Source organism: Vombatus ursinus, unplaced genomic scaffold, assembly GCF_900497805.2.
Source record: "Vombatus ursinus unplaced genomic scaffold, bare-nosed wombat genome assembly UNPS02014951.1, whole genome shotgun sequence".
NCBI classification, from domain to species: Eukaryota; Metazoa; Chordata; class Mammalia; order Diprotodontia; family Vombatidae; genus Vombatus; species Vombatus ursinus.
In genome coordinates, this window is record NW_020954729.1 from 2,505,499 (window position 1) to 2,519,016 (window position 13,518).

General features: G+C 38.9%; 1 protein-coding gene across 2 annotated transcripts in view; it reads right to left on the reverse strand.

The window, feature by feature from the left end:
- Nucleotides 1-234: 234 nt before the first annotated feature.
- The window catches only part of MTM1 (myotubularin 1), a 108,297-nt gene continuing 95,013 nt past the window's right edge, over nucleotides 235-13,518 (reverse strand). Inside the window, exons 11-15 of one of the 2 annotated variants that reach the window (XM_027845085.1) lie at nucleotides 12,560-12,766; nucleotides 10,979-11,071; nucleotides 9,500-9,613; nucleotides 5,671-5,847; nucleotides 235-2,796 (exon numbers count right to left, since the gene is read on the reverse strand). In XM_027845085.1, coding sequence (XP_027700886.1) covers nucleotides 2,629-2,796; nucleotides 5,671-5,847; nucleotides 9,500-9,613; nucleotides 10,979-11,071; nucleotides 12,560-12,766 — 759 coding nt within the window. In that variant the 3' untranslated portion in view covers nucleotides 235-2,628. The other variant, XM_027845086.1, reaches the window with a different exon arrangement.

The window sequence follows — 13,518 nt, forward strand, 5'->3', positions numbered from 1 at the left end:
TAGCAAAGAAATCAATATATTGCATTACAGAGAACTAATCCAAGGAATGGGTATCATTTAAAATGGTGAAACAAAAATGTTGAAATAAGAAAATCCAGACTGAAGTAGTTTAAAATAAGGACAGAGAAACAGCATATTAACAAAAGGAGCCTCATGGATGCATACAAACCGTGCTGCCACTCAGACTGTATTTGAAGATGCTCGTAGCTTTAAAAGAACACAAAACATGAAAAGTATTTTTCACAGACTTTTATTTAATGATAGCCAATTTCACTTTAGAGACAAATGAAAACTTATCCCATTACATTTTTGTTTTCTGATGCATGATCCAACTAAACAAGTTTTTCCAGGCAGTCTTGGAATGAATCACTTACTCCATGGAAAGAGAGGATACAATCTCATCTGGCCTTTGGATGTCTTACGGGGATCTGCTTAATGTCATGAAATTGCAAGACCACTAGTTGCAACTCTTGCCGTATGAGATTTACCCAAGTTGAGTTTATTCTCATAAAATATTAAGTAAAAAATCATATTCAGTTTTATAATTTCTCCCATACTATAAACTGCTCTCTTCCCCATGAAGCTTCGCTCTGTATCTCCATCACGGAACTTTAAAAACCAAATCCAGAGTAAAGGCAATTATGCTTTCAAATCTGTCTTATAAAGTTATATATGTATAAGTCGCTCCAAGCAGAAAACATATATTTGAGTCTCCTTGCTCACTGAATTAGCACTTACTTAAATGCCCATGAACTAATACTTAGAGAGCTTTTGAAGAACCTTAGAACACTGCTATTGAAATACAATGAAAAGCATACAAAACATAGAAAGAGGAAATTATAGGTAGAAATCCTGGGAATTTAGAACATAATACAAATAGTTATTTCCCTGAAAATATAGTGCAATTTTTTTTAGTACAATACATTGATCATAGCAGGTGTTCAATTATTATTGCAGTGAAAAAGTTTTTATAACACATCCCAAAGTCCTATTAAGCTATTATGCTTAATTTTCATGGGACTAAAACGTGTGGTTAAAACGCAATGCATGAACTATTTATTTACAGTGTTACAGTGCTTAAAAAAAAGCATGATCATGTTGAGAGTCATTTCTATACTTACATAATGTGTATATTACACCACTGCACTCTGGATGGCTTATTTGGTAGACCCACGTGGCGATGGCCTATACAATAATTTACAAAGATAAGTTTCTCCTTGCTCAGATAACTACTTGAAAATATAATCACATCAGCTATAAATAGTTCTTTACAAATTACTGTAAAACATATTGAATGTATCTGAATAGCCTAAATGCTTCCCCAAATAGGTTTACCACATGAATTAGTTCAAATAGCAAAGAGAAAGGTTTGTGCTTCTTAAACTGCATTTAATAGCACTGAAAGGCATACCCGAAAAAAAGCAAAATTGCCAAATGCTTCAAGTAAGAGGTTGTAGAATCAGTTTTATGTCCTAACTGGAAAAAAACCATTTAAACTGAAACTTCTCACAATCCTGACAAGGACACACACCCTCAGATGAAATGTACCCATGGAGACTTCAAACTTCGATTTCGAACGCAGCCAAAAAAACCCCCAGGACAGATGCTCAATCCAACTTTGGTACCTACGTGTGCTGCTCTGACCAGGTACAGATTTTCAGAAAATACTGACAAGAGCAGCACAGTGCTGACATTTATAATGAGGTGATAACAAGGTTTTGTCCCAAATTGAAAACCAGTTCCTATTTTAGACAACTTCTTGAATAGAAGATATTTCGAAAATGCTTGGAAAGCTGATAAGTGTTTTATGAGGTTTAATTGAGGCCTACCAGAAGATGTTTTCTTGGAAAAATAAACCTCTCTTCAGTCTACTGCAATGGACCTGTGACTGCATTGGCTGGGGTGTGCTCCTGACACATCCCTGCTTGCCCAGGCTGGCCAACTCTTTTCTATATCCTTCTGTAAGTTTGCCATGGGGTGAGTTTAAATATATCTGAGACAAAGTTTCATTTCCAAAATGAGGAAAAACTCTCACCTACAATGACTTTTCCTAAATGCATCATTTGCAATGGTAAAGAATTTGGCCATTATTTAAAACATCTTACTTCTGGAGACCTACACTAAGCAAGTTTGATTTTTATATTGGCATTAACACTAGCATTTTTAAATCTGGTTGCATTTTAGACAATGTAAAGTAACGTAAGCTGTTAGAATAAACTTGGAAAAATAAAATCTATTCCTACTTTTAAACCCCTAATTCAAAACACTGATGCTTTGTTTAAATACACAAAGTAGATTGTATCCATAGCATTTAAGATGTAAACTACAGTTATATTAATAAAAACACTTTAAAAAAACTAATCGTATTACATTTTTTCTCAAAACCCTTCCTAGTATTCCAATGGCTGCAAGGATGCTGCATCTCCCTCTGATGGTGGACTATGAAAGGCACATGTTTAAGAGGTTAGGACTGTGCTAGTTCAAGCTCTATGTGGATGCAAAAGAAAAAAGAAAAAGAAAAAAAAAAAAGAAAAACAAGACAAAACCCTAAGAAAAATGTGCAAATCAGAAGCATTCAAAAATTCCTCTTTTAGGACAGGAGGTCTAAACTAGTGAGGGGTTCTCCCTTTAAAAGGGAGTTTGGACATGGGGCATCATTTGGGAGGTGGCCGAAGAGGAAGCTGAGGAGCTGGAGAGCTTGGCGGAGTTGGTCATTTTCATTTCTTCCAGCCTCTTCACATATTCATCCCGTAAAGCCAAAAGCTCCATGTAACGCTGCTCCACTGGGTTTGGCTGCTGGAGAGACACACACAAAAGGGGCACCCTTTACTTTGACCATACTGCAAGATGCCACTCAATTAGCTGAATTCGCCTTGAAACCTTGAATTAGAAACATTTCAGCAAAGATGATCAAAGAGCAAAATTCCATTTCTCAATCTCCATTTTTCCCCATTAACTTCAAATTCTGAAGATACCCATTACAAAATCAGATGGCAGTCCAGCCAGATAACAGCGCGTGCGTGTGCGCGCGCGCGCGCACGCACACACACACACACACACACACACACACAGGTCTACCAGGCACCTAGCAATGCTATTAAGAGTATCTAAGATCTCAAAATGCAAACTTCTCTTTGTTTTCCTTTTAATTTTTCTTGGATTGTCGCAGTAGAAAATGACATTTTGAAAATAATTAAACATGACTCAATCCCATGCTGTTCAGCTTGGTACTATCTGCTGGAACGTTTCATCTTTTTTCTTGACCTAATCAGGTCCTAACCACAGGCACCCTGAATCAAGAACACAACAGCTGTGACCAAAGCAGTTGTCCTCGAAGGACACTGGTAGGCTAAAGGTGAGAGGTGAGGGGCAAGGAACTGGTTAGTCTCTTACAGTGCTGATGCTCCTAATATGACAAAATGGCTACTCTTGATTCTGTAGGGAATATTCTGCTTCTAGTTAATGAGGTTATTGCAAAACTTCACTGGTGCTCCACCAAAAAGCACCATTAATCTTCTCATGAATTGTGCCCAGGATTTTTTGTTTTCATTTGTTTTGGGGGGTTGGGGAGAAGCTGATGCACTGAAGAGCTGCTGGCCAAGCTGCTGTAGTTCCCAGACCCCACTACTTTGAGAACCACCACAGTGCAGTTTCTGCTTAGACCAGATTGCTTCTTTTCTCCACTCAAACACCATGCCATGCCCACACACCACGCACCCTTCAGGTGCTCCTTCGATATCTGTTTACCAGCTAGGTCACCACAGCTGCTGACTACTTGGCTTCTCGACTAATCCCTAAGTGCAGTGCAGAATTGCACTGTATTAACATTACAATTCAATTTTAAGGTCTTTTTCTCTCAACAAATCCTATGAAAAAAGCCCAGGCAGCAGAGCTCCTGGATGTAAAGATATGAGCATGCATCCCATTGTGGTAAATCATGCAGACAATTAACTTCTTTTAGTCCTCTGTTGTCTTCCAAATGATAATCTGCTCAAGGAAGAACATTGCTATCCATCCAAGCTCAATTACATCCCGAGTCTTCAATTACTCTGAGTTTATGTGAATATATAGGAAATAGATTCTACTTGTTCCTTTCAAGATAGGTTTTCAAACGAAATTCTTCATTTATTATTTCTCCCTCTATCTGGTCACAAATGAATTGCTTTTAATTCCTCTGATTTTCAAGAAGACCTCCCATTGCCAAAATGAAAAGGAAGCCAACAATCTCTACAGAAAGCACTGACCTATTACTTCTAATTGCTAGTGGCAAAAAGATCAAAATAAACATAGACAAGCCACATTTTACAAGAGAAGTGTAGTGCTGTAGCTATGGGCTATTATTAAGGAAAACATTTTCTGTAATTGCAGTAAAAAAAAAATTCCATAACCCTGGAAAAGGGTTTACTTCTTTACTTGCTATTGGAAACACTGAAACTCTTGCTAAGTAAATTCTCTCAGTGTGCTTCTGAAATCCCAGATTCAGCCAGCCAACGTTCTCAGGCCCGGGAATCTCACGCTTCCCAAAAGAGAACACATTGCTAAGCAGCAGGAGTCTTTTTCATGCAAGCATCAGAGACCTTAAAACACAAATGCCGGCTTGAAACTGGCAACATACCAATGAGAGAAAAGAGTACCCTGACTGGCATCTTACCAGCTGCCTGAATGGTACAAACAATACAGGAGACAGAACACAGAAAAGGGAATCTGCTGGTGCCCCAAAATTCCTGTCTCAATAAAAGCATGTTTCTTCCCAAACGCTGGATTGTAAAGGTTGGTCTGTTGGATACAGCATGTTCCTAAATCTCTCCACCAAAACTTCAGGGAAAAACTTAAGCACAAGAATACTGAACACTTGTAATGCTCAGAACAAATAGCTAAGTGAAGGGATACCAGGCTGTTCAGTAAATGGAAGGCTCCATGGACTTGAAATGAGATGCAGGGCTTTTTACTAAACAAAACAAAACAAAAAAACACACACATGGCTTTTATTTTTGGTTGGCCAAAGAAGACTTGCTGTTCAATAACCAGTCAGTTATCCTTAGTTTGGCGTTAAGGCTCTCAATAAAGAGAAATAATTCCCATGCTGGTATCCTAGAAGATATAGCAAGACCTGAATGGGGAAAAGGGAATAATCCATTTTCTCATCCTGAGAGTTGGCCTCTAAGGCGGGGGAGATCAATGTATAGGAGAGTGTAATATTGTTTATGTGATAGCTGACAATTGCATTATTATTATTTTTTTTTTGCTAGGCAATGGGGTTAAGTGACTTGCCCAGGGTCACACAGTGAGTAAGTGTTATGTGTCTGAGGCTGGATTTGAACTCAGGTCCTCCTGAATCCAGGGCTGGTGCTCTATCCACTGTGCCACCCAGCTGACAACTTTATGATGTTAAGGGAAGTACCTGGAACAACACAATTCAGAAACTTCCAAACTTCTGTAGATGGTAGGAAGTTTATAAAATATCATTGTGTCTATGTTGGCTTTTATTATCTCAGCTACTGGTTTAAATAAACTTTTCAACAAACAAAATCTCATTTCCAAGTACCTCTTTTGGGTTTGGTAGTTTTTCTCATGATATTCAAAAACATTCTCACCAGCAGGATCTAAGATGGAAAAGATTTACTGAAGTCTAAAATATCACTGCCTCCATAATAATTTTATTTCACTTACTTGTTGCCTCATCCTTGTGTTCCATCTAATGTAATAATTCACCCAGAGTTCCAAATGGCGCATGCTAGCGACTGGGTATAAAGCTCGGTTCAGCTCCTTAGCATAGAAAGGGTTTGTGTATTTTCCTTTATCGCTGTTTATCATGGACCACAAAGAAAGAGTTTTCATCATCACTTTCTGTAGAAAGAAGAAAACCAGGAAGCCTCGGTGAAAATAGAGATATGCATCCAAACAGGTAAGCATCATCTTAGGCTGTATTTGCCTCTAGAGCAGAGGTTCCCAAACTTATTGGACCTATTGCCCCCCTTTAAAAAAATTTACTCGGCACTCCCCTGGAAATCTACTTTCTTTAACTCTTGAACATTTTTTGGAAATTTGCATCATTTCAAAAAATATTAATGACGCATCTTAAATTTAATAATTTATTGTAAATTTGTGGGTTTTTTCCTGGATTGAAATTTTGATGGCACAATATTACATCATGTAACCGTACAGTATGGTACTGTAAACAAGTCATTACATGCACATATTCCTGCCAACGAATGCTGGACTTCCCAACAAGGCACAACACCTTCACCTGCCAACACTTGCTTTTTAAGACCTGTTAGTGGACTTGATCACTGACAGGTTATAACTTGCATTTTGTGTGTTTATTTGGAAAATAATGTAATCATTATGACTTTAACTCTGTTACACAACAGATGAAACATGCGAAAGGTTTTTCAAAATTTTTTTCTCTTAATTCTTTCCTTATGCTTCCACTGTCCCCTTATTTTTATTCAATGCCCCTCAATTGTACACAAGGCTACTACCTCCTCCCCCAATTATTCTGGTCCCCCCCCCCCATCCCCACCCCGAGGGCAGTATCAACCACTCTGGGAACCTATACTCTAGAGGGACAATTCATCTGGACTTCTCTTAATGATAGCTAGCAAAGATCAAGGGAAAATTAGAGGCAGAAGGAACCGAGAAAGTTGGCATGGCTGAGCAGATAAGAGCATAGGATTTGAAGTCAAGAGGAGCTGGGTTCACATCCCACCTCTGATGCTTACTAGCTATGTGACCCTGGGCAAGTCATTTAACCTGTGTTTGCCTCAGTTTCCTCAATTGTAAAATGGGGATAATAATAGCACCTACCTCCCAGCGGTGTTGTTGTTATGAGGATCAGATGAGATAATATTTATAAAGCGCATAGCATAGTGCCTGGTACATAGTAAGCACTATATAAATGTTAGTTGTTGTTATGATTATGATTATTATTATTAGATGCTGTGCAAGATTCTTTATCTCTCTAAACCTCAGTTTCTTCATCTATAAAATGGGGATGAGAACAGCACCTACTTCAAAGGGTTGTTATGAGGACCAACTAAATTAGCATATGTTAAATACTTGACAAAGCTTAAAGCACTCTACAAATACAAGCTATTATTATTATTATTATTATTATTATCATTAGTTATTTAGTGCATTCCCTCATTTAACACATGAAGAAACAAGCCCTAAGGGTTAGGTGACTGGCCCAGGGTCAAGCAGCAGAGCTTAGATCTCAGCCCTGTTCCTCTGATTCCAAACCCAGTGCTTTTCCCACTGGACCAGGCCCAATGGAAACTTCAGCACCATTTTTGGTGAGAATTCTTTTTTTTGGGGCTTAAGAGAGAGGAAGTAGTGCCATGACACTGAGTGGCCTGGTGACCCAAGCAAAAGTGTTTCTGGACAAACCAAAAATGTGTTTCACATATGGCCTGATCAAGTAAGCAAACAGCTATTTCTTATTTGAAAGTGTTCACAGCAGATAATTTGTGTTTATTTTTGTAAAGACGATGAAGTTTGCAACTTAATCTGAATCTGAGTAAAAAGGGAAGGCATCATTTAACCGCCCAGATGGCTTATCGACATAGAACCAACATCCAGTTGATCTGGAAATGCCACCCAGATAACGGAATGTTCATTTTTAAAAATCTAGATGTCTATTATCTCATAAAACAGTCAGTTTTTCCAAGGTTATAATTTCTAGCAAATACTAGCTATAAATGAGAGAGAGAAAAAAAGCGCTAAGGAAATAAATAAAAATACATAAATAAATGCAATAAATAAAATAAAAAATACATTAAGACAACAAATACAAAAATAAAACTACAAATTATTTCGTATTATGTATATATATGTATATAATTATTTCTTGGGCAGCTACAAGAGACCATATATTCTATTATTTCAGTTGACTCAAAGCTATTAAACAGTCAATAAATATTTATTTACATATATTTATTTACATAGTGCCTACTATGTGCCAGGCACTGTGAGAAGTGGTAGGGATACAAAGAAAGGCAAAAGACAGTCTTTGCTTACAACAAACTCAAAGTCTAAGGGGGAGAAAGCACAAAAACAGCTATGTAAAAAAAAGCTACAGACAGGATAAATAGGAAATAGTCAACAGAGGGAAGGCACTAGGACAGGGGTGGGGAACGTGCGGCCTTGAGGCCACACGTGACCCTCTAGATCCTCAAGTGCAGCCCTCTGACTGAATCCAAGCTTCCCAGAACAAATCCCCTTCATAAAAGGATTTGTTCTGTAAAACTTGGACTCAGTTAAAAGGCCGAACAAACAGCAAGGGGGCCAGTGTTACTGAGTGACACCTGGGGGATGGCGGTGTAGGAAGATTTGAAAGCTGGGGAAGGCAGGTTATGAAGATTTTGAATGCCAAAGAGAGGAGTTTCTTTTCGAGCCCGGAGGTGATAAGGAATCACTGGAGTTTATTAAGTGGAGGTGGGTCCCATGGTCAGATCTGCCCTTTTGGAAGCTCACTGGCATCTGACTGGAGGATGGGCTGGAGTGGGGAGAGGCCTGCTTGTGGCAAGGAGGCCATTGTGACAGTTCAGGTGTGAGGTACAGAGTGGCTATACCAGGGTGGTAGCAGTATCAGAGGAGAGAAGGGACCTTATGTGCTGATGTTAGGAAGGTAGAAATGACAGAATTTGGCAACAGAATGGATAGGAGGTGAGAGAGTGTGAGGAGTCAAGGACGACATCTAGCTTGTGAGTCTGGGTGACTGGGAGGATGGTGGTGCTCTCTATGGTAATAGGGAAGTTGGGGGGAGGGGAAAACTGGAGGGGAGAAAATGAGTTCGATTTGGACACATTGAGTTTAAGATTCATCTATTTTGTATATATTTTTCCTCTCCAGGCTCCACTCCTGACTCTGGACTTTTTCTACCATGCCCCAGAATTGAGCCTGGAGTTCACTGTACCCTTGGACTTCTCACATTGGAAGTACATTATGCCCCTTGGGCCGCTCCTCTGACTGAGTGGCTCCTCCCTGAAACTTTACTTTAAAGAAAGCGCCCAGTCCAGTTGTGTATTTGTCCCTCTCCAAGCTCCACTCCTGACTATGCCAGGTACCTTTTCTTCCTCCCTCCACTCATTACTTCCCGTTCCCCTCCCCCCACCTTCAGCTTTTATTATGTATTGTCCTCTCTCAGCGGAATATAAGCTTCTTGAAGGTAGGTAGGGAATTATCTTTCTTTCTGCTTGTCCTTGCATCTCCCGTGCTCAGCACAATGCCGAGCACAGAGGGCGTGCTTAATGAACATTTGTCAGAGCTTTCACTTTACTACCATGATAGGCCTTAAAGTTGCTATCTTTGGGGGTATTAATTTTAAGTGAATGACCAAATGACACTAAACACAATAAATAAGCAGCCAAAAAATCTTCAGCTTCTTTCAAATTATTCCCTGTCATGGCAGACTTCATACAGACAGAGAGTTTATATTAAAAGATGAGTATTTTTTTTTACTAATAAATGTTTCTCATATGGAATTGAATCTACCCACCTCTTTTTCTCGAGCATATTCACTGTTGAATAAGAAAGTACCAAAGCGACAACTGTAGAGATTATCCAAAATGGTAATCAGGAATTGTTCATTGAATTCAAAAGCTGTAGGGAACTGGCAGGACACACACAGACACGTGCGCGCACACACACAGAGAACAGACAAAAAAGTAAGATATTGGTCTTTGAGGTAACTTTAAAAATGATAAATTATAAAGTGAGCATTTATATTGAATAGAGGATGCAACAAAATCACTTGCTGTTTCGGTGAGCAACGTTTCTTGCTTTTCTTTGTATGCTCAGTATTTGGTACTATGCCTGGCAAATAGTAAACACTTCATAAATGCCGTTGCCTGGAGTTTGAGTACAGTACTATAGCTGAATGCAAATGCCATGAGAGCTGAAGGGCCTTCCATCCAGAGCCAGGCTGGCCTTAGATGCCTGCAGTTCCATTAGAGGTATACATGTATCATGTCACACATAAGAAGCTAGTTAGCATTCTGATTGCTTTTGAAATGTTTTTTTTTTTCTCCCTCATTCACTGTGTCCTAAAGAATTGCTTCAATAGTCATCAGATTGACTATAAAGACAGTAGTATGACCATAATTAGCCAAAAGAGTACCTCCAAATATTACCTCTTCCAATCCTTGCCATGTACCTACCAACACTTTTTGCTTCTGTCATGCTTGGAATCTCCTCTGGGGAGGACATCCTCCCTCTTCAAAAGCTCTCCCCCACCCATTTCCCCTCTGGCCAGGCAAAGGAGTACAAAACTCCACCCACTGACCCTAGCACCTATGTTTAACTGTAAGAGAGCCAATGTTGGGAAAGCAGTAAAAGTAGAAATGATGGGAAAAGCTGGTGAGCTCAAACAATTCTGGAATAGATTTTTCTTCCCTTAAAATGTCACCAGTTTTATCTTGGACCTTAAAAAAAATGGCAGAATGCCAAGCTCTGGTCTCCTGAAAGATGCACTGTTATTTACCTCAATGATACCTAGTGACAAGATGTTTTTCCTATAACCCTTCTTTCTACATTCCATGGAAACCACTCTATAATTTCCCAAGTAGATAACTGACAGAGTTCTAATAAGTCCTTCTACCAATCCCTAGTCTAATCTGCCCTGCTGACTCTCTGATCCAACTGTTCTTTCTAAAGTATTTTTATCATGGCCCTTCAGTTCCCTTGTCTGGAATGCTCTGCTCTATCCTCTTGGCCTACTGAGATCCCATTCATCCTTCAAGTACACAGCTGCAGTCCTCCCCTCCCCATGCCAAGAAACTTGCTGTAGCTTCTCTAGTTCAAACTGACTTTTCTCTTCTCTGAAGTCCCACAGCATTTATGGAGTATCCCACATAACCATGCATTTTATGACACATTTCCTTGTGCTGTGCTCTAGTTACTTTATGTGTTTGAGTACTAATACAGTTAAATTTATCTATAAAATGAAACACATTCTCCAACTTGACATATGCCTTACCTGTTTAGACATCTGCCATACACAGTCCATGAATTGGAGAAAAATGGGAGAGCGGTCAGTGTCAGCATAATTTTTCTCCCCATGACCTATTCTCTGAAATGAAACAAGAAAAGGTATTTGATTTGAATTTCAAGGAAGCAAGTTTGCACACTAATTTGCCTTCCTTAGCTTAAGCAGCACCTGCCTTCTTTTCAGAGGTACAAAAGACAAGTACTTTAACTCCTCCAGGATTTCTGGTTTCACTGTTACAACTACTCCCTTTGCTGATGTGGCTCCCAAAGCCCCCCATCACTTAGAAGACAATCTTCAAGAGCTGCTGTGGCCAAAACCATCATCCCCCTGCCCCCAGCCTGGCCTGCAGTACACGTCAGTGCCAGTATGGCCAGCTTGGTCGAGGTAGCAGAGCAGGTGCAACGCTTCTACACCATGATGAAGGACAGTGGAGGCTTACAAATCAGTACACAATGGAGAAAAAGGCAAGTGTGGCCCAGGCTTTTGGAATGCTCGGAATTCAGTGTGTGTATTCCTCGATAAAAGGAATTCAAACCAGGACACTGCAATATCAATATAACAATTGTGTGTTATTACAAGAAGGATCTCCATCTATTGTTTTTACCATCAGGGACGCTAGCAGATAGAAAGGAATAAGTTATTCAACAGAAATGTTTTAGGAATACAGAAAGCTGAAAAGTGCCCAGGAGGTTTTCACAGTTACCGAGGTACCAATTCTTAGATGGTACAACTTTGAAGTAGAGAATCAGCACGGTCAGTGAAAAGAGCACTCAATAAGGAAGCACAAGGTTGGAGTTCAAATCATGCCTCAGTTTCTTCATCTACAAAATAAGGGAGTTGGACCAGATGGTTTCTAAAATCCCTTCCAGAATAAGATATATAATCCTACGATCATGGACAAAGGAATGAGTCTGCCCTTAAAAACTAAAACCAAACATTTCTTCACCACTTTTTTTCCAATTAATTTTTGGTCCCCTATGGGATTTAGATGAAGCATCAAAGTCTATATAAGGTGATTAAAAACAACTTAGTAGAAGGCCTTAATAACAGGCATTTAATAAATGGTGGGTGAATTAAACTGACTACAAAAGTAAAGTTTCATCATTTCTAAAATACAGAAAGCAGCTATTTTTGTTTAATGTGATTTTAGAAAACTTTCAATGCTGAAAAAACCTTTCTTATTGTTAGCAATTAAAAACTCAACTGTAATATTGTGTATAAATGGCAAAACAGTTTTAGAAAGACTTTTTAGTAATACAAGGAGTTGTACATTTTTAAACGGTGTTAAATTACAATATTCCACAGGTAAAGGAAATGAATGCTTTAAACAGCTAGTTTTTTTCATCTCAGATGCCTGTAATATTAAACTCTAATACAACAGATTTTGCTTTTAAAAAAATTACCGAGGGGCAGCTAGGCGGCACAGTGGATAGAGCACTGGCTGTGAAGTCAGGAGGACCTGAGTTCAAATCCAGCCTCAGACCAAACATTTGACACTTACTAGCTGTGTGACCCTGGGCAAATCACTTAACCCCAGTTGCCTAAAAAAATAAATAAATAAAAAATTACCGATGCAAATTTGTGTCCAAAGCTTATCCACTCTTTCTGTATCAATACTTCAAACCCTGTAATGGTCCGGTAGTAGCTGTCTAACATTAACATGGCTAGAGAAGTGAGTTGTGCTGTTCTATCCCATCCATCACTGCAATGCACCAATACTGAGCTTTTCCCAGAGGCCACTTTATCTGCAACTTGAATAGCTCCTGTCAAGACAAACTGTTAAACAACAAAAAAAAAAGCACTTTTAAAAATGCTGATAGTTAAGATGATGAAAAATATTGCTGTGATTAAAATTTGTTTTAAATATCGGCAAAAAATAGTTTATTTCTGAAACAGAAAAATTTCTAAGCATGGACTATTTGGACATATAACATCAGCTGGTTTTCTCCAACATAAACTCATTCAAAAAATAGAAAAATTCCTAATGGATTTGCTTACATGGATGTATTTATTAACATGAATAAGATTATGAGAAGGAATAGTGAAAAAAGGATTGAGGAGAAATGAGTCTAGAGAGCTTGGTCTAAAGTGGCACCTAAGTCCAATGACACTGGGAGTACTTGTACTTGGAACCAGAGGGACAAAGAAGAGCAAGGAAGCAGGCTGAATCTATAGGCATCTTTCTTTTCTTTTTCTTTTTTCTTTTTTATGGTAATTTTTCTTTTTTTTTGTTTTCAACATTTACTTCCACAAGATTTTGAGTTCCAAATTTTCACCCCATTTCGCCCCTCCCCCCACCCCAAGAAGGCATGCATTCTGAATACCCCTTCCCCAAATCTGCCCTCCCTTCTATCTCCACCCCCTTCTCTTATCCCCTTCCCCTTCAATTTTCCTATAGGGCAGGATGGATTTCTGTAACCCATTTCCTGTATTTCTTATTTCCCAGTTGCATGTGAAAACATTTTTTTAAAATATGTGTTTTTAAAACTTTGGGTTCCAAATTTTCTCCCTTCCTCCCTCCCCACCCA